The following is a 19486-nucleotide window of genomic DNA, read 5'->3' as shown; positions in this document are numbered from 1 at the left end:
AGATGTAGTATAAAATGGGTGAATTGATCTCAGTGAGCATTGTTATACATACGGTTTTAGCAATTTGCACTTCTCAGTCAGACGATCTGCACTTGTCAGTCAGTGGGGATTTGTTTGTCATGAACACTTTAAATATTTTATTTTATTTTTTTTACTTTTGTCTTGTCCGGCAGTTTTAGCAAGCAAAACCATGATCTAAATGCACTGCTGTGCCAAACATGTTTGTTTTACCATGAGGGGCTCTATAAACTCTGTAAAGGCCCCTCCTGTTGATCGATTTCTTTTTATTTTATTTATTTATTTCATTTTTAGCACATGTAAAATACTTCAGTGGCTGAGCTGGCCGAAGAGGAGGGACAGATTAGATGGCGGAAGAAAAGGAAATAAAAGAAAAGAACAAAAAAGAAAGAAAAAAACGATATGAGTGTAGTAGAAAACACAATGCACAATCTCCAAATGCTGCACCTGTAAAGGAGAGGGAAGAAAAAAAAGGCAAAAGATCAACAGCAGTGCAGAAATGGAAAAATTCATGAACACAAACAAAAATAGAGAATGAAGAAAATAACACCGATATACAAACATACAAAATTGTTGTGTGTGCTTGGAGGGGTGCGTGCAAATGTATGTATGTGTGCTCAATTGTGTAGGCAAAATGTGCGGGCTTGTGTGCGTGTGTTGTGTGTGTGTGTGTGTGTGTGTTTTCAACATGGAACATACTAAATAGCGAGGGTGGGAGGCCGCAGCCACACCCCACAAGAGCCAGAGGTCAGCGGAGACAGGCCCAGGAAGCCCAGGACGACTGCAGCCCCCAAAGAGCATGGAAGAGCCTTTGTCCTGTGAAGTGTATTCTATGGAGAGTTTTGTATTGTACAAGTTGTAAGTTGGGACTTTTAGTCATTTGGAAAGTGAACACTTTCTGTGTTAGTATTGTTGTGTTATGACTCTCTTTTTCGTTAGATGACCACCGACTCCTTGTCACTGTTGCCTCGAGGACTGAAAAACACTACAAAATGACCAAATGAGTTGTTTTATTAAGATACACTGTGACAGACAAATTCTTCCTGAAACAAATGTCATGCAGCTTCTTCAAAACTCCATTTGTATGCGAGGCCTAATTTCAGAAAGCGTGGTTCACAGCCAGCGGCTCCAGCTCGCTCAGCACAGGCAGACTCCGGCTCTCTGGCCTTTACATGCTGCAGTGTGGAGAGGAGATGCAGGTTGGCGCACAGATGGCCCCGCCCCTGATGGATGGCCCCGCCCCTGATGGATGGCCCCGCCCCTGACGGATGGCCCCGCCCCTGACGGATGGCCCCGCCCCTGATGGATGTCCCCGCCCCTGACGGATGGCCCCGCCCCTGACAAACTTCCTTCATCATTACCCACCCAGCAAGCTGCTCCAGAAGGATGCGTAGGTGGCACTCCCTGTCACTGCCCCCAGCTGGGCGGGGTTACGCCGCACAGAGGTCACAGAGAAGCCGTTGGCGCCCGTCACCTCGACTTCCACTATGTGGTACTCCTTCAGCCTGGGGGACAGGATGGAGAACAAGCTCGGCTCAGAGCGGGCCGGAGGTGGAGAGTGGCCCTGCTACGCTCCTTTGTTCATGAGAGGTCTTACGCAGTATCAGAGACTATCTCCCCCATCACCCCGCTGAAGCCCAGGCTGTCTGCTGCTATGGCAGCCGCTGCCATGGTGTTCACATTGTTAGGGGCCAGCGGACAAAGGTCAGCCACGGAGCCTTTGAAAAGCACCCTCCTGCCTTCTCCCTCGGTCCAGTCCTTGGGCCCGCCCCCCGTCAGGCGGAAACAGGAGGGGTGTTTGGACATGCGGATGAAGAGATTCTGTCGACGGGATTGGAGATGGAGATTTTCACACGCTTCCTGCAGTGTTCATGTTTATGAGCAGTGGCCCTTGTCTGCCGGCTTTCTCACCGTCAACGTACCGCTGTCGCTCAATCGCTGGATATCCTGGCTGCCCCACAGTGCGCCACTAGGCACGTAAAGTGTCTTCCCATGATGCTGTGCGGTCTGCCGTAGTTGCTTGTTCAACTGGAGGTCTGAGAGGGCAGAGGGGGAGCCCACCTGAAGAGTGAGAACTTTGATCAACCACTTGGCACTAGTCCAGGCAGCAAAGCACAACCATACCAAATCCAGTCAAATCACCCCCCATGCCCCCCATACCAGTAAGTGAGCATGCGAGAGGAACTCAGCCCCAAAGTCCTTCACAACCTGTGGGTGGCACACCTCCACGATCAAGTCTGCATTCCTAAGACACAAAGCACACACTGTAGCTACTGCAACACCCTCCACGTGCCCTTTCTCCCAGTACCTCCACCGCACTTTTCAGGGAAGTGGGACAGTTGATCTAGGATCAGTTCCTCAGGAACAGAGGCTCTTAGCTTCTGAGGGTTTCTGTTCCACACAAAGGCCAGGCGTAGGCCCAAGCTGTGACCCTCCTTCTGGATCCTCTCCACTAGGTACTGTCCTGGGAGCAGGAGACAGCTGTTCACCACAAGAATTGCCAGAGGGAAAAGCTAAGCAAGAGGACCTGAGAGAGATCTCAGCTGCTTTGAGTGTGCCCAAGTTCCAAAAGGAAGGTACGCTTATGAGACACCAACCTAAGTGGCCATATCCCACAACTCCAACAGCCATCACTCTTAAGGTGTCAGCCGTCAGGTCTGTGAAGAGACACAAACACAGACACGAGCACATGTTTTGATTATCGGTGGACACATACTAAATAAAAATGACCCGACCACAGTGTAGTGTGTTTGTTCTTCCAGAAAGAGCGCTTTACCTAAATAAGTCGTTATCATTGTGGAGCTGTGGTCAGTATGCCCGCGGCACCGTGTTTCGCACGAGTGTTTTACAGTGGCGACTGACTCACCCATCCTGTGCTTTCTCCGTGTCGTCCTGCTGCTCAGCCAGGCAGCGCAGGGCAGCCTAGAGTTGGTCAAAGTTGAACTTGCACTCTGTTAATCATCAGCCCGTGTCTCTGTCACAGACGCAGTCCTTGCCTTGGGGCAGTGCTCTGCACAGCACTCACTTTCTCTGGTTGACCAATCAGAGGCCGTCTCACCAGGAGGCTCTCAAAGAAGAGCGTGGCCGGCTACCGAAGGCGCTAACTCTGATGTGCTTGGCTTTCCACATCAACAAGTCACAAGCTTAGTCTGTAGCTGCTTCTTACATAATGCACCTCACCCTTAAACCAGGCACAGTATTTTTAAATATCCTATTCTGTTTTTACATTTTATAAGAACAAAAGCTTTCCTGGTTTTTACTTGTATTTTCATAAGTCATAAGCTGCAGCAGTCTAACATTCTTGTTTTATGTGGATTACATTCATAATGCATTTATGTGTCCTCAGTCCCCTACCTCTCCTTGGAGGGATAAAAATGACCAGCACAGTCCTGACACCTGGTACCATCCTTACACGTCACCCCGCCTGTTCACCTTTGAGCTCAGTCTGCTGTTGGCAGGTTTGTCATATCACCTGTGGACACGAGGGCCTGGTGAGAGAGGGTGGACATCACCCATCATTGATAAAACGTAGATGTGATTAGAAGTGCAAAGTTCATAGTCTAAAGAAACTGAGAAGCAGCAGTAGTGTAGTCATACACAGGTTGAACAGAACAACTGAGGAGGTGGGGGACACTGAGGACATAGAGCAGAAGACACAGGAAGCAGACACACCTACTCACTGGTTTATAGGCTAAACGTATTGGACAAAATGGACATTCTGGAAACGGATGCATACGATCGAAGACAGCGCAGGGCCACGGTAAGGCATATAGTATGGTACTTCATCCTTTCATATGACCGGAGGTAGAGCAGGGCTGTGGTAAGACATACAGTATAGTACATTATCCTTGTGTATGATCAGAAGCAGGACAGGGCTGTGGTAAGACGTACAGTATGGTACTTAATCCTTGTGTATGATCAGAGCAGGGCTGGGGTAAGATGTACAGTATGGTACTTAATCCTTGTGTATGATCAGAGCAGGGCTGTGGTAAGACGTACAGTATGGTACTTAATCCTTGTGTATGATCAGAGCAGGGCTGGGGTAAGATGTACAGTATGGTACTTAATCCTTGTGTATGATCAGAGCAGGGCTGGGGTAAGATGTACAGTATGGTACTTAATCCTTGTGTATGATCAGAGCAGGGCTGGGGTAAGATGTACAGTATGGTACTTAATCCTTGTGTATGATCAGAGCAGGGCTGGGGTAAGATGTACAGTATGGTACATTATCCTTGAGTATTACTGGAGTCAGAGCAGGGCCACAGTATGACATACTGTATACATTATCCTTGGCAGCAGGTTGTACTACTACAGTCCTCATTAGTCACTGTGTAAAGATGAACATTGTACACTGAGCTGAACTGCAATCAAAGTTGTGTTTGTTCAGTATGACACATGATGACCTAACATGACTTCCATTGTACACCTCCTTCCCTCTTCTATCAGTCCGTCTTTCTATTCCTTTCCCTCCTACCCTTCTTCCTCTCCTCTTCTGCATACTTTTACCTGTGGATTCCTGAATCCAGCCCGTCTGTCTTTGCTGCAGCGGTGAAGTCCATCCCTGTGATCTCATTGGCTGCCGTGGTGCTGTGTTACCAAGGAGGGAGGAGCTTGTGGGGTGTAGCTGGAGGCCTGCTCTTCTCAGCAGGGGGAGATATTTGCCTTATATGGCATGAAATGTTTATCTATGGTAACTATTGGATACTTCCCTGGCAGATGCTGTTTGAAGAATTCCACTATTAGCCTGACACCACTCTATGTTCCCTGAATGTCCTTAATGTTGCACTTGGGTGATCATCGAATACTGTTATTAGGTTCTTGCTTTATTAGAAGATGTTGTGTAGCTTCTGCTCCAAATCTGTTTACTCTTGTACCTGGACATTCATTGGACGCCCAGCCTAGCAGCATTTATGTTTAGCTATGTACCCTTTCTGCTGTCCACACATCCTGCATTACACACACGTTCTCCTGTCCTATTCCACACAGCCTCATTTGAGTCCTTCTTTACCTGTTCGATTCTGGTTGTGGCGAAAGCAGCACACCAATGCCAGGGGGTCGGGGGAGGGTGTGGCTGCTCTTTGTGGACAGCTATCTGCCTTTGACACACAGTCACGCTCAGCTTTGTGTAAACCTGGACCTTCACGTTTCTCTTTTTCTCTCCCTCCTCTAGGCCTGACTTTATTTGCTGTGGCCCACCTCCTGTACTCAGCTGCATTCCTCTCCCACCGTTACTCCCCAGCGCCCTGCTCCTGCACCTCAGTCTTCCTGTCCATCCCACTGTGGCTGCTGGGGGCAGGTGTGTACTTCTACATGTATCCTAATCTACAGAAACAAGAGGACGCCGACGTCATCACTCTGGCCGTGGCGGGTTACACCCTTTTAATAGTAACCATGGCGACTCTGGCTGTACGCACCCATCGCCCTTCGACCTTCTTGGGCAGTCTGATATTCATGGTCTCTGACCTGAGTCTCGCCCTGCAAGTCTTTAAAATGATTGATCAAGCACCTGCTGGCAGAGCCGTCGTCATGACGACTTACTATCTGGCACAACTGCTGATTGCCGTGGGAGACGTCACAGCGGATGGCGACAAGGGTGGCGGGCTTGGAAAGAGGAAGAGGATGTAGGATCCGTTAGGACTATGGCCGGTCAGGAATGGATGCAGAATCCCAAAATGGAGAATCCTGCACAGCAACGTGCCCCGGACATCACTAATATTCCTGCACCTTCCCCAGCATGCAATAAAATTCTTTTAAAATGAATCCAAAATGGGAACCATGTGAACAAACTTTATTGAAATATCAGTGTATATATGAAAACAGGGATTCCATGTTATCCTTGATGTCAGTAAGTCATGTGTAACTTATCAGAGGCTTAGATGAAAAGCGGATAGTCACTCGAGCGAAAGGTGCACAGGTGTCTGTTTGTCTGCCTAATAAAGTGGCACAGAGGACTTTAGCTGCTTTATTGGGTTTGTTCTGCTGGATCCTCTCACACTCCCTTGCTGGTAGATTGTTAAGTTTGCATCTCATCAGACGAACACGAAGCCCAGCTCCGTGCTGACAGGGTCTCCATGCAGGTCTCAGCGGTCCATGCCGTTGTTGTCAGCAGACAGGTGCTGGAAGCAGGCCGTCTGCAGACGTTCGCAGTAAGCCAGCTCCTCCTGAGAAAGACACAGCCACATGGATAGTAATAAGAAACCTGCAGCAGTGATGAAAGCCGAGCTCTGCTTCTCCGTCGGCATGATGCGAGTACCTGGCACTCCTCTTTGCCCTTCAGCTCCAGTGCTCTGTGCTTCAGCAGCTCCTCCAGGCCGAGAGCAGGGTCCCGGCAATCGCTCACTCCCCGGTCGCACCCATCCACCAGGCTGTCCGAGAATTAAACACGCAAACAGACACCAGCCTCATGAGCTGCAGCTTTCCTGTCCTAACATGCAGTCAAAGACATTTTACAGCCACTTTCTGTGACACCTTTGTGGCGTGTGTGTGTGTGGTGATCCATACCAGCACAGCACGCCCAGCACATGCTCGTGGAAAGAGGAGTGTGGGGACCGCAGGACTGATACCAGCTGCTGCACCATGCCCATGGAGAGGACCGCATCTGAGGGGTAGCGAGTGCCGGAGAGTCAAGGGACACGGGCACAGATGTACAGACAGAGATTCATGCATGCACAGCACTCACACACCATGCACGCACACACACACATACATACAACTTGCACACCATGCACACACACAGATACATACATGCACAGCGCACACACGTACAACATGCACACCATGCACACATGCAAGCACAGCACGAACACACACACATGCATGCCTGCATGCATGCATACGGCACCTCTGTGCTCCGGGTGCGCACTCAACAGGTTCAGCAGCAGGAATGCAGACTTGGTTCTCAGCTTCTCGCTGTCTGACTGCATCCCTCTCATCAGCACAGAGAAGCCGTCATGTGATAGGAAGACACGCAGACCTTCTTCCTGTTCCCGGACCAGACCTATGTGGGCACGGAGAGACAGCATGATGCCTTGGCTTGGGGACATTCTGGCACACACACACTGAGACACGTACTTACAGGACACAGCGTACAGCGCCTTCACTTTGACGGTAGGGTGGGGGTCACAGTCTATGAGCTGCAGCAGCGTTGCCAAGGTGCCCTGGCGGAGTAAGTAGCACTGCACCTCGGCCATGTTCTGGGCACAGGAAGCTAAAAGCTGAGCGGCCCTCCACCTGATCCCACCCTGGGCATGTGACAGGCACCGAGACACGCACAGATCCAAGCCACCCAGCACCATCAAGTCTGGCAGAGAGAGAAGCAGAGAGATGCACGATGTATTATTATTCAATTCGACTTATTTTTATATAGCGCCTTTCACAACACAGTCCCCCTCAAGGCACTTGACAAATGTGTGCGGCACTTATTACATTACTTATACAGAATGGTGCAGGAAATGGGGAAGGAAGAAGGTTGGAAGGAAACAGATGAGAGGAACCAAAAAATCTCAAATAAGGAGACAGGATTACAGAAAAACTTGGGGGTCATTCCATGTCAAATCATCACACTTTCGGACCTCATCGTCATGGATTTTAACGAAACTGAAATTGGGCGTGTCTTGGATCAATATTGAGGGAGATTTAAGTGAACAAAATTTTAAGTCTTTTTGGCGGGGACTATGATTTTGACTGGCTATATATACCTTAATATAAGCAGCACAGAAATGGTCCTCATATTGTTTTAAAGCTATTGATCAGCTCTATAGATTGAACAAATAAAATGCCATCCCCATATGAATAATTACTATGTAATAGCTGATTAAATTATTAAAAATTCAATAACAAAAAAAACTGATTGATCAATTTTTTACTAAAGCTAGATCATAATGTCATGAACATCTCCAGAAAATTTGTTCTTTGGTTTTTGAGTTGTTGCTGAGATATCATTACTTATGTGAAATGTGTATCAAAACCACAGTTCCTTATAATGTTGTTAGCAGTAGTAGAATAGCAGTTAGTGATCACTGCATGGTACAGGGTTATTATTTTTCATGACAACTACACCTATTGCCAGAACTAGCTGTGGAAATATAATTTAAATGAAAACATTTAAAATTAATATTAAAAATGAATAAAAAGACAATATTGCGAAAGTAACTGGAAAAAAGACAATTAATGGTACAATCAGAATAGTTTTTTTTCCTCTTTAGTTTACACTTTTGACTAGACACTGGCCTACTAAAAAAGGCCGCCCCGCCAGCGCCCCCCATACCCACGCTGCTCCGCCCCGCCAGCGCCCCCCATACCCACGCTGCTCCGCCCCGCCAGCGCCCCCCATACCCACGCTGCTCCGCCCCGCCAGCGCCCCCCATACCCACGCTGCTCCGCCCCGCCAGCGCCCCCCATACCCACGCTGCTCCGCCCCGCCAGCGCCCCCCTTACTCACGCTGCTCCGCCCCGCCAGCGCCCCCCATACCCACGCTGCTCCGCACCACCCGCGCCCCCTTACTCACGCTGCTCCGCCCCGCCAGCGCCCCCCATACCCACGCTGCTCCGCCCCGCCAGCGCCCCCCATACCCACGCTGCTCCGCCCCACCCGCGCCCCCCATACCCACGCTGCTCCGCCCCGCCAGCGCCCCCCTTACTCACGCTGCTCCGCCCCGCCAGCGCCCCCCTTACTCACGCTGCTCTGCCCCGCCAGCACCCCCCATACCCACGCTGCTCCGCCCCGCCAGCGCCCCCCTTACTCACGCTGCTCTGACCCGCCAGTGTCTCCCTGCTCCTCACCTCTAGCGTTATCCAGGTTCTCACACAGTTCTGAAAGCAGCTCCAGTGCCCCCTCTGTTTCCTCCTCTTCCTCCTCCTCTTTATGCTCCTGTGATTCCCGTGCTGTGGTTCTCCACAAGATAGACAGACACTGCTTCATTTGCTCCACCTCATCTTGCTGCCCCTTACAGATGTCAGCGAGAGCTTCCCTCAGCCATGCTTTCCTCTAGAGGAGGGAGGGGGAAAGAGACTGAGAACCAACAGCAGCAAGCAAGTCAACCCAGCTGACTCGGAGGGGCTGTAACTACGACCGCGCCGGTGTGCCATACCTCCTCTGACATGGCCTGCTGGGGGGCTGGTCCATCAGAAGCGGAGCCCGCCTCTACAGCCATGCGCAGGATGCCCTGCAAGTTGCGAGGATGCTGTCTCTGGCCACTGCCCTCTGCCATTGTCCCCTAAACGCATAGAAAAGGCAACGAACCACATCAACCCACACCCTCAGCTGCCCAGCACTGACCAGACACATCTGCACCTGATACCAGTACTATGAGAGCATAGTACAGGCCAGCATGGACACCACACAGTAGTGGCCTTACACTTGTACAGTAGTGTGCATCTCTACGTATGGAGGCATGGTAGTGTGAGTCAACTAACTTAACCAACTAACAGCAAATAGACTGTCACAGTAAATAAGGTTAGTTATTGGGTATAATGTCAGCAGTCGCTGTAACCACCATCGCACACAGTCATGTGCGCGATGCATCAGTCATTATCTGCGTCTGCAAATATCCGTTGTGGTACATCACCGGAGAAAACATTAGAAACCTTCAACTATAGCGTACATATGAACAAGAAACCGACAATCGCAATCTGCTCACCAAAGTACGGCGCAACCACACTCAAATCGCTCCTGTGAATAAAGGTACACTACAGTGACTGTACGTGATCCTGTTATTTAAAGATAGCAATATCTGGAAAATTCTAGACTGTACTGACACGCAGCGCTCAGCGGCGAATAGTGACACATGAGGCGACCATATTATTCTCTACCGTAAAGTAGCTTGTACACGCACATAAACAAATATATGTACCGTAAAGCAGCGTATACATGCGTATATCTGCGCCTCTGAAATTCTGAATTACATAGACGCCATTGTTCCTGTACCGTATTATAGTGCAACCTCGCGCAGAATGTCTATGATAATGAAACACCTATTCGCGCACAAAAATTCTACAACACCCCTACTACGAAACCGTTACACAGCTCCCATGTCATAAAATCGCATTAAAGATATCTCTTTGAAATTGTTTCATATTCAGATACTGAAAGTGTTTATTGTGTAGATTATGGGGACTGAGAACGACTAAAACATATTACAGAGGAAAGAACCGTATATGGTATGCTCTACAGGCGGTGTTGGTGAACTGCAATTGGAATTTGAAATAAACATCATTCATTCATAATGATGTAAACAAAGACAACTTATTATAGTAATGAGTGTGATACATGGCCGCATACAGTCAAAGAACAATTAAATTAAGAAAAGTGCTTCTGAAATTACATGCAAGCACGCTGGTCATGAATCCTGCTGTTAGTTTCATAAATATTAGATCAAGCGCTTATTAGCATTCGCTCATGTACCGACAGTTTTACTCGTGCATTTTGTACCAGCGACCGCTCTAAATCAGTGTGAGAAGGAAATCAGCCAAAACTGCCTTTAGGATTCGCGCTGTGCTAGAAGTATCCGAATCCGAATCCGAAAATGCAACAGTTACTATTTAGTACAGGTAACCACAAATCAACGCAAATAAAACCCGACCCTGTTGCGCGAGAATTGGGGCGGGAACTTGAGCGGTTAGCCAATTGTATTGCTGTTAAATAAACTGAAGTCCATTCTGACCAATCAACATCAGGGACAGGAGTGATGGCTATTACGTCGACGAGAAGATAAAAAAATAAAGCTTACTCTGTTAGACGGCGCAAGGGTATGAAACTTTTGGATTTAAATACTCGAACTGCCTTTGAGATTCTTTCTGTGTTTTGCTCTGGATTGTTAGGTGCAAAGCGCGGTTCTGTGTTTTCTCTTTGATTTGTGATTTTGCGGTCTTATCCCAAACCTCACGGCCTGTCAGATACGGTTGTCCGGGGCTAGCTAGTCAGCGAGCTCGCCAGCTGTCTGCGCGCGGATCCGGGTCGCCCAGAAATTTCGAAAGAATAACCGTCGAGGCGGAGCCGCCCCGGCACCCGGGGCACCGCTTTTCCGTCGGCCCGCGAAGCTTTATTTTCCGTTCATCATAAGCTGCGCCCTGTTTTCCGCTTTCCTATTTTTCGCAGTCAGCGGTCTGTTTCCCCGAAAAACGGCTCCGTCCGCCGTATTTTGCCTGGTTTAGGTACTTTGACAGAAACGATGCTAATTTTCCACCACGAAGTGTTAACATCTGTGGCCCCACTGAGCGACCTCAGCACCAGCTGAGATTCAGCTGATGCATGGAGTGATCTGAGCGCTTGAGTGTCGTTTTGGTCACACAAACACGCTCCCCTCTCTGCGTGGTACCGACGGACCCGGCCCGGGTAGAGCCTAACAGGACTGTGAGAGACAGACAGGGACGGCGGGCGTTTGTATGAAAAAATTTGAACACGAGGGATGCTGTTGGGCATCTGTGATTTTCCTGCAAAACACGGCTACTTGTTCAATTTAAGCAGACAGTCGCAGTGTTTGTGAGGGGAACATACTTAAGGGTTAGTTGTTCATTTCCTGGAAATGAACAGTGATGTAAATTGCATTCTCATAAGAATAATTACTAGGTCAATTAAATTCAAGCTAGCAACTATGGTGGGGCACTGGCGGAATAGCACCTGTACTAGTGCATATTAAGTAACAGGTATATTTGATCTCAGCTTTAAAAGAGTACTCTTGCTGCTCTGAATGCTTTACGGCAACTGTCTATAATATTATGCATGTTTTTTATTATTTGTTGCACTGTGCTATTTTAAGATGGCATGGCATTTCTCCTGGGTTTCAGTGGAAACATTACTTGTGGACAGAAATACTTATGACTGACATAATGCAGACCTGGATTAGGAATGGCATGTTGACTGTTTTTTGCTGATTCCTTGCAGTATGTGGATGGAGGGTGGAGATGGAGGGGTGTAGTAGAATGAGTGTCCGAGAGCTGTGTGAGATCGATGACCTGGCCACCAGCCTCGTGTTGGACCCACTGCTGGGCTTCAGCACCCACAAGATGAATATCAGGTACAGAATCGTCACTTTTCTGTGTGACATTAGGTTAGCACACGAAAGGCCCTGCTCTTTAGTTATGGTGTATTTCTACCTGTGCTTGATAAGACATGAAGTATGAGTGGGTTTTGATTCTCTTAAATTTCTCTTGCAGTCCTCCACCAGAAATCCGCCGCTGGGGTTACCTCAGGGAGACGTTGCAGCGCTTCCGACGGACACATGACTTCCAGGCGACCTTTGAGGCACTGACGGTGGGGGACTGGGCCTGGGGCTACTTTGCGGAGCTGGGCTCTCACCGGCAGGAGCTGCTGAGACAGCATGTGAGTGTCTCTCTCACACTAAGCAGACAGGCAACGTTTCCAAGCGGCAATTCTCTCACTGACCCAAACTACAGCACGTACCAGGTTTATACAAGTAGCAGTGTGTTCTCTCTATTGAATAAAAGCTCCTTCCTTTCTCAGGTGTACCGCTATCTCAGTGCCTTTTTGATGGACAGTGGTGTTCAAATTGAATCATGTGACCGTTACTCATCAGAAACCAATGGAGCCAAGATCACTTCAACACGACATTGGTGAGTCAGGGACCTTGGTGTGCTTGTCTGTGTGCCTGCGTGCCAGCACCTCACGGTCACATGTCTTCTGCAGGTTGGTGGGTGAACACGTGGAGGTCTTGCAGGGATGTATTGCAGAGCTGAGTGCAGCTGATAGTGCGGTTCTCCGAGCTGGCGTAAATGATTTCAGTGTGATGTACTCCACCCGCAAGCGCTGTGCTCAGCTGTGGCTGGGCCCTGCTGCCTTCATCAATCACGGTCAGGCTCTTCTCACTCCCTTTAGCTTCCTCTTCGCTATGGTTTAGTAAAATGCTTCTGTTGTACATCAGTTAACCATGAAGCACTTACATTTATATTAATATTAAGTTGAGCATGATACTGTAATAGTGTTACTTTAGTCTGTCTAAGGTAAGTATATAAAATACAGTCAAACCTCGGATTGCGAGTAACTTGGTTTGCGAGTGTTTTGAAAGACGAACGAAATTTTTAATAAACTTTAACTCGTATTGCAAGACCTCGCTCGTTTATCGAATATTATGTATATGCTTTGTCTGCTTAGCGTCACTGAGCCGATGGTTCTTCTCTCTCTCTTTCGCTGCGGGATTGTGGGTAATTGTTTCCCATGCTCGGTCTGTCGGTGTGCCTCACTGGTATAGTCAAAATTTTGTAGAAAACACCACCCAGATAAGGGTGTAGCAGTGTGAGCGATGAATCTGCTTAACGACAATGCAATGTCCACATTTCCGCAAAATCGAAAAGGAGGCAAAAAAATCGCTGTCATTGGATAGGTTCCTTGTTAGTCGCACAAAAAGAAAAAGATGGCAGTGAAAGTCGCCCTACAGTATAACCCTCCTCTTCTCCCCTCTGTCTTCTCCCTCACATCATCCACGATTCTTTTCAAAGGCAAAGTGCAGGTTAATTTTTTTTATTTTACTTTTTGTATTAATATTTTTTATATGAGTATTTTTGGGTTGTGGAACGAAATCATAAGAAGTTTCCATTATTTCTAATGGGAAAATTCACTTTGATATACCTTTTTGCTTTTGGTATACGAGCACGTTTCCGGAACGAATTATGCTCGCAATCCAAGGTTTTACTGTAGTGATTAATTGGTCATGTTCAGAGGTACAGGTCACTTTCTCCAGTCTGAAGTTAATATGTGAAGTAAGTCATGTCATGTTAGTGATCTGTGGGTCTTTGCGTTCTTTCGTAGTCTTTATTTAAGTGCTGCTTGTTGTTTTAAAGCTAATATGGTGAACATACCCTTTTTAACCACTAATTTATCTCTTTGTGGTGTGAAGACTGCAGACCAAACTGTAAGGTAAGAACCTTGTCAGCAGGGTCTTTTCTGTTTTTCTTGTGTTATCTTGATTTTGCCGTATAAAGGACTAGGCTATAAATATGCTTCTTTTTTTTTTTTCGGTTTCTGCATTGGCGGCCACTATAAACATTTGCAGACACAATTTGGAGCTGCCGTCCCAGTCAGTATGCTTACATACATGCACATCAAATTATTGTGTTTAGTCTGACTCAAACTGGAGTTTTAAAGTACATGTGAATTTGTTAGTCTGACTGAAATCATACTAAATTGAACTTCCAAAAGTCGGACTAAGACACCCAGATAATGCGACTGGGAGTCAATTTACTCCTGCATGTATACGTTCAAATGGACTCAAACTGGCCTAGGCCCTCTGCGCGTGCTCCACAGTCTCTCCCCCCGGACTTTGACCCGGAAGTAACAGAAGACGCCAGTACACAGAAGAAGCATGGAGCATAGCAGAGGACGTACAGCACATATGAAATATACAGCACTGTAAATCTGTCCAATTCACAGCTCAACCAAAGGGCACTTTTCCACCACACCAGGTACCGTACTTTTGGTACTTCAAGGTATCAAAAGTACGGTACTTTTAAGGTGTTGGTTTTTCACTGGCGTAAAAACTAGTACCAGTGCTGAATGACATAATAACATGAGGAACACTGTATTTTGTGCTGAATTTGAAAAATGGCTGTAGTATATTTATATTGCTGGACAATGTCCAATATCAACCCCAACATCACATGTTATGCACATCGAATTCTTGCATTGCTAGTCGACTAAATTAAGATCAGGCTTTTTCTTTGGTTCGGATATCAGAGCACAGGGAGTTTAAGTCTCGCTGAAACATTTTTACAGTGTTATAGGAAAAACACATAGCAGGTTTTGGAATTTTAATAATTACTCATTTTCAAGATTATCTAGTATATGTTTAAAAAATCAGTTTAAACACTCTCTGCTGCTTGTGTATGAGCGCTGCATGCCTTCTCCGAGACAATCATTTTCATCCTTGCTGTTTAATTCACTCCTAGATGGGTTTGTGAGAGATTTTATGTTGAACGCCACCTTTTTTGTCTCATAAATACCCCAATATTTATTGCAACAAAATCACATTGCAGTATCTGGGGAAAAAATCCGATACCGTGATCTCACTACATCTGTTCTTCTGACCAGATCGCAATTAGAGCTTGTCATTTCATTTGTCCACACACCCGCTATTATTAATTTTATAATTTTTTTTATGTCTGTGACGTAATAGGTCTACTGGGAAAAAGCCCAATAGTAACCGGCTGAAAGGAGCCTTATCGCCACCTATTGTAGCGGAGTCTACTTCGTTCAATACATCGATTCCCCTCCCGTGCATGTATAATGGGACAAGGATGGTAGTCCAATTAAATGTAAATGCATGTTAACATACTGAGTGGCTGTAGTTCCTTATTGGAAAGAGGCTTCCTTTTCATTAGCTTCTGCATGCAGTCTGAAGTGCAGGACTATCCTGAATAATTCTCATTTCCAGTCTGTTAGTAACCAGTTAAATATGTCATCTGTGATTTCAGCCAAGTAAGGAATCTGTTGCTGGGCTGCAGTTCGATCGCTAGTCAGCAAAATGCATAAGCATAAGAGAGGACTGCATCTCATAGCACATGGCCTGTATATTGAACTTGATGGTCATAAAAGTAAAATCTACAATTCTGGATGTTGGATCTTGTCATTAAGCTTCAGAAGTTTCAGAACTTTGTTCAGTTTTGAAGTTAATTGAGTTCATAATGTTTTTCTTACCCCACATGGGCAAATCTTTCTAAAAGTCCCTGAAGTATGCCATTTTGCAATATCACTCCTTTAAATCTTGTTGGTTAATGTCTGCCCCTCTCTCCCTTTTTCTCAGTACGTTTTCTGTTTCCCTCAGTTTGTCCCAGGTGACAAGTATGGTGCATGTGTGAAAGTTGTCCGGCCCATTTCTCCTGGGGAAGAGATCACTTGTTACTATGGTGACAGCTTTTTTGGTGAAGATAACGAGATGTGTGAATGCTGCACGTGTGAGAGGTGAGAGGGCACAGCATCAAGAAAGCCGTGGGTAGCATGGTCTGTTTCCTGCTGGTCTTGTCCTATGGGCTTTGTTGTCTATAGATGGCTTGGCACTTTTTCTCTAGTCTAGATTAAGTTTGCTGTTAATAGAACAGCAGAAATGGTTATGATTGCAATAAAACTCTGAAGAAATCTTTAAAAGAAAATTGCACATAATGTTTGTCACAAAGCTGAACTGAACTTAATTTTCTTTAAGGAGAGGTGAGGGCTCCTTTAAGCAGAGAAAAAGGCAGACTGTCCATACAGATCCCAGTGATGCTCCTGGCCAGAAGTACAGCCTAAGGGAGACCGACCTTCGTCTGAGTCGGGTGAAGGGAAACTTCACCCAGTGCACAACCCTAGCGCTGAGCAGCATGGGTAAGATATCTGTGAGGTGTCTCATTGTGAGGCTGTCTAGCACAATGGTTTCACGTGCAGAAAAAGTGCAGCGGACAACACCTTCAGTCTTGTACTGGGTAAGTGGTTTTTGTGATGCTGCACGGTGCATGGCACAGGACACCCTGAATGGGATGCTGGTCATTCTCTGGACGTTCAGGAATACATTTCTAATAATGCAGTGCTACCTGCTGAATCCTTGTACCTTCCATTTTCTGCCTTACAAATATTAGGGAAAGAAATTATACTTCATTTTGTTCTATTAGTATTTGGTGTGATAAAAGCAGCAGGAATGCTTAAGATATTAGAAAATCAGTTTTAGTAAGGAAAAGACTGGTCTGACCTTGAAACACCATTCCCAGTTAAATGTGGCTAATTCTTATTGTAGCTCAAGAAATGCGTTTCTTCAGGTCTTAATATAAAATGTATGAATTCAGATAAATTTGTATTTATTTACCTATCTATTTATCTCTTTATTTTAAAGCTTGTGCTTCCAAGGGGCCCCCTTCTCAGGGGATGAAGAAGAATACGTTTTCCCCAAGCAGCAGGAAAATGAAACTGTGTAAAACTAACAGATGGAAAACGGATGAGAAAGGGAGACGAACAGAGAAGTACAGCTTTACCATCCCCTCTGTCTCACATATCATGCTCAAGGACCTGCGAGTGTGTTTGCGTCGCTGCTCAGTGGACCAGTCAACAAGCATCTCAGATGGCCTAGTCAAACGGCCAAAAGTGGAAGAGCTGGAAAGCGGGATTAAGCATGATGTTTCCTTGATCAGAGAGGACGACGAAAGTGATGAAAAGAAAAAGAGCTGTCCTGATCCCGAATCACCTCCAGCAGTTGTCCTCCACCCTGGCTCTTCTGTGGTACCTGTGAAGAACCCTAGCAAGGGACATTTTGACATGGTGGAAGATTCTCTGCTCTGTGTGCAAGAAAGTGTCTCTTCTAGAACTAGGAACATGACAAGAAATAGGCCTTTGAGTGCTGGTTCTGGATTAACGGTTTGTAAAACTGACTATGTACCCAAAATTGTATGTAGTTGTAGTAGCAGTAGCAGAAGTGGAAATGGGAGTGGTAGTACTAAATTCACCCTACCAGCCAGGGATGGCACAGCTACAGCCATAGGTACCATGAGGAGCACAAACTGCACCACCATACCTGTTAGTAGGTGCTGTGGTAGTGTGGCATGTGCCAGTAATCCAGCATATACTGGAGGAGGACAGTCTAAGAGCAGTGGACCACAAGCAGCAGGCACATGCCAGCCTTCAGATGTAAGAAAGAACAGGTGTGAAAGTGCACACATACTGGGGACTGACAGGACTGTCCAAGCTACCAGATGCTCACACGGCAGCAGTCATAACTGCAGCGAAAGAACTGAGCTTTGTAAAGTTGTCACAAATAACTCCTTGGGGAGACAGGATAGCAATGGACCGTGTACCCTAGAACCACATCTCTGTGGTCCCTGCTCCTTGCCCTCCTCCTTCAGTTCTTACAACTGTGAATCCTTTCCCGCTGGCCACCAGCCCCTTCTCTCATTATTTAATCGGTATGTTACAGTTGATCTGGTCAGGTTGTCTGGTCTAGAAATATGCAAGCTTGGTGAAAAGGCAGCGGAGGGAGATGGGAAAGGGATTATGGAGAAAATAGAAGGGAGCAGCGCTGGAGTAGAAGACAGGGAAACCAAAACTAGAGTTTCCAGATCACAGGAGAACTCTAAGAGACGGAATGGCAAGGATTTTGGAAGACTTGAAGGTAAGAAAGGGTTGAGGGGTATGTCATTTAGAGCAGCTGATGTAACTAACATAGAAAGTGAAATGGGTTCTAAAGTAATTGCTGTTTTATCACAGGGTGAACAATACAATGGGAAAGGGGAATTCTGCAAGGCAACATTTAAGACTGCAGATATAAAGGCAACCGAGGGCAATAGGGCAGACAAAACCGGTCTTGAAAATAGAGAAAGTGGGAATTTAAGATCTGTATTAGATTTCAGAGATGAAAAAAATGGAGAAATAGCAGATATGAATGGGCACAACCTTTGCGTTAAGGAAGTGAGGGTGGTTCTTTGTGATGTATTTGAGAAGGCAAAGGTGGTGAAAGATTTCAGCAAGATCAGGGGAAAACTAGGAAACGCTGGATGTCCACAACTCAGTCAAGCGGGAGATCTTGAAGAATTGATAATGGAAAAGGGTAAGGTAAAAATTAAGACCGCTAGGGAACACATGAGTCAGACACCTCCAGCAGATGAAACAAAAGAGGGCCAGTCATCAATGGTTCACAAGGCAGACTCTGAGCTCCAAGGTAGCCTGCAGCCCGTTTTTCATGATTTTGAGCATCTCCCATCACATGATGCCGAAGAACCAAAGCCACCTCAGTCTTCTCTTTCGCCACTTATTCCTCATGCCATTATGAAGTCTGACTGTCTACCAAGTTTGGATCCCAATCCACAGGCACAAGGCCAGGCTAATGTCCCGCTAAAGAAACGGATTCCTCGAAAAGAATTGGATACCGAGTTTGAACAGGGGTTAAATATTGCTGGTTCAGAGGTTCTGTCAATGAAGCTCACAGGACTTGGAGCAGAGAATTTTCCAGATCAAAGACGTGACTTAGGATTGAATGAAGAAACTGAAGTAGCAGTTAGCTCAAGGTTAAAGGATGGTGAAATGACAGAAAACCATTGTTTGAATGGTGACTCTGGCACTGGTATTAAAGTGGTGACATGTGACATTAGGTGTAAAAAGAAAACTTTAGGACCCTTGAAAGAGTGTGTAGCTTTCAGAAAGTTGCATTCTAGAGTAAAGCATTTAAAATGTCGAGTAAGTCGACACAGAAAGGAGAGGCTGCTTAAAAAACGGAGAGAGAGAAGGGCAAAATTGGGTAAATCAAAAGGACTAGAACGTAATAAAGCTGGCAGCAAAGTAGATATCCACTCAAACAGGCAAATAACAAAACCCCTGATGGCATTCGGAAACATGGAAACAGCGGTAGAGTGGGATCGAGGAGGTGAACATGAGAGACAGTGTGAGAAAAAAATACAGGAAGCTATGGTGCATGGAAGAATGGAGACTGAAGAAATGGTCATACCAAAAAGAATGGTGCTGGCTCAAGAAAGTGAGAGAGCTGAGAAGGAAAACTTCAAATTG

At 46.4% G+C, this 19486-nt stretch overlaps 5 protein-coding genes across 12 annotated transcripts in view; 3 read left to right on the top strand and 2 right to left on the bottom strand.

Annotated features, from left to right (window-relative positions):
• Window positions 1–1069: 1069 nt before the first annotated feature.
• Window positions 1070–3450, bottom strand: aspdh (aspartate dehydrogenase domain containing). Of its 2 annotated transcripts, XM_023798459.2 has the most exons (9): window positions 3373–3450; window positions 2795–3048; window positions 2616–2675; window positions 2338–2482; window positions 2179–2263; window positions 1930–2079; window positions 1616–1839; window positions 1384–1523; window positions 1070–1193 (listed from the first exon to the last, which is right to left on the bottom strand). In XM_023798459.2, the coding sequence occupies exons 2-9, from the start codon at window positions 2886–2888 to the stop codon at window positions 1156–1158; spliced, it is 936 nt and encodes a 311-aa protein (XP_023654227.2). In that variant the 5' UTR covers window positions 2889–3048; window positions 3373–3450; the 3' UTR covers window positions 1070–1155. The 2 variants fall into 2 exon arrangements, with proteins under 2 accessions (XP_023654227.2, XP_023654228.2); XM_023798460.2 differs by having other exon boundaries at window positions 2885–3430.
• A 27-nt stretch (window positions 3451–3477) lies between these two features.
• On the top strand, window positions 3478–5969 carry tmem86b (transmembrane protein 86B). The gene is made up of 3 exons (XM_023798462.2): window positions 3478–3778; window positions 4465–4708; window positions 5189–5969. Exons 1-3 carry the CDS (start codon window positions 3728–3730, stop codon window positions 5641–5643), a joined length of 750 nt encoding a protein of 249 aa, XP_023654230.2. The 5' UTR covers window positions 3478–3727; the 3' UTR covers window positions 5644–5969.
• On the bottom strand, window positions 5790–10768 carry hspbp1 (HSPA (heat shock 70kDa) binding protein, cytoplasmic cochaperone 1). Of its 2 annotated transcripts, none has more exons than XM_072704861.1 (8): window positions 10746–10768; window positions 9108–9233; window positions 8800–9004; window positions 7094–7318; window positions 6860–7015; window positions 6520–6616; window positions 6272–6383; window positions 5790–6179 (listed from the first exon to the last, which is right to left on the bottom strand). In XM_072704861.1, exons 2-8 carry the CDS (start codon window positions 9225–9227, stop codon window positions 6099–6101), a joined length of 996 nt encoding a protein of 331 aa, XP_072560962.1. In that variant the 5' UTR covers window positions 9228–9233; window positions 10746–10768; the 3' UTR covers window positions 5790–6098. The 2 variants fall into 2 exon arrangements, with proteins under 2 accessions (XP_072560962.1, XP_072560961.1); XM_072704860.1 differs by lacking the exon at window positions 10746–10768 and adding an exon at window positions 9657–9845.
• Window positions 10694–18070, top strand: kmt5c (lysine methyltransferase 5C). The gene is made up of 10 exons (XM_072704859.1): window positions 10694–10764; window positions 11900–12032; window positions 12172–12337; window positions 12479–12588; window positions 12662–12825; window positions 13869–13888; window positions 15771–15928; window positions 16167–16327; window positions 16830–17347; window positions 17904–18070. The coding sequence occupies exons 2-10, from the start codon at window positions 11920–11922 to the stop codon at window positions 17928–17930; spliced, it is 1437 nt and encodes a 478-aa protein (XP_072560960.1). The 5' UTR covers window positions 10694–10764; window positions 11900–11919; the 3' UTR covers window positions 17931–18070.
• Window positions 17959–19486, top strand: part of shank1 (SH3 and multiple ankyrin repeat domains 1) — a 67240-nt gene continuing 65712 nt past the window's right edge. For all 6 annotated transcript variants that reach the window (XM_072704856.1, XM_072704854.1, XM_072704857.1 and 3 more), the window contains exon 1: window positions 17959–18098. In XM_072704856.1, coding sequence (XP_072560957.1) covers window positions 18072–18098 — 27 coding nt within the window. In that variant the 5' untranslated portion in view covers window positions 17959–18071. The remainder of the gene's footprint in view (window positions 18099–19486) is intronic.

Source organism: Paramormyrops kingsleyae, chromosome 22, assembly GCF_048594095.1.
Source record: "Paramormyrops kingsleyae isolate MSU_618 chromosome 22, PKINGS_0.4, whole genome shotgun sequence".
In the NCBI taxonomy this organism is placed as follows: Eukaryota; Metazoa; Chordata; class Actinopteri; order Osteoglossiformes; family Mormyridae; genus Paramormyrops; species Paramormyrops kingsleyae.
Note: the sequence above shows the minus strand (reverse complement) of the source record. Positions and strands in the feature narration are given on the sequence as shown.

Bases quoted from the DNA above. Each gene is read 5' to 3' on its own strand.
- aspdh (XM_023798459.2), bottom strand. From the start codon at position 2,888: ATGGGTGAGTCAGTCGCCACTGTAAAACACTCGTGCGAAACACGGTGC. The intron at 1,840-1,929 runs GTGAGAAAGCCG...TCCCGTCGACAG, and splicing joins GCGACAGCGGTACGTTGACG to AATCTCTTCATCCGCATGTC. The intron at 1,524-1,615 runs GTAAGACCTCTC...CCTGTCCCCCAG, and splicing joins GAGATAGTCTCTGATACTGC to GCTGAAGGAGTACCACATAG.
- hspbp1 (XM_072704861.1), bottom strand. From the start codon at position 9,227: ATGGCAGAGGGCAGTGGCCAGAGACAGCATCCTCGCAACTTGCAGGGC. The intron at 9,005-9,107 runs GTATGGCACACC...TCCCTCCTCTAG, and splicing joins AGCAGGCCATGTCAGAGGAG to AGGAAAGCATGGCTGAGGGA. The intron at 7,016-7,093 runs GTAAGTACGTGT...GTGCCCACATAG, and splicing joins GGCGCTGTACGCTGTGTCCT to GTCTGGTCCGGGAACAGGAA.
- kmt5c (XM_072704859.1), top strand. From the start codon at position 11,920: ATGGAGGGGTGTAGTAGAATGAGTGTCCGAGAGCTGTGTGAGATCGAT. The intron at 15,929-16,166 runs GTGAGAGGGCAC...ATTTTCTTTAAG, and splicing joins GAATGCTGCACGTGTGAGAG to GAGAGGTGAGGGCTCCTTTA. The intron at 17,348-17,903 runs GTTTGTAAAACT...GGTATGTTACAG, and splicing joins GTGCTGGTTCTGGATTAACG to TTGATCTGGTCAGGTTGTCT.
- tmem86b (XM_023798462.2), top strand. From the start codon at position 3,728: ATGGACATTCTGGAAACGGATGCATACGATCGAAGACAGCGCAGGGCC. The intron at 3,779-4,464 runs GTAAGGCATATA...CTCTTCTATCAG, and splicing joins GAAGACAGCGCAGGGCCACG to TCCGTCTTTCTATTCCTTTC. The intron at 4,709-5,188 runs GTAACTATTGGA...TCCCTCCTCTAG, and splicing joins GCATGAAATGTTTATCTATG to GCCTGACTTTATTTGCTGTG.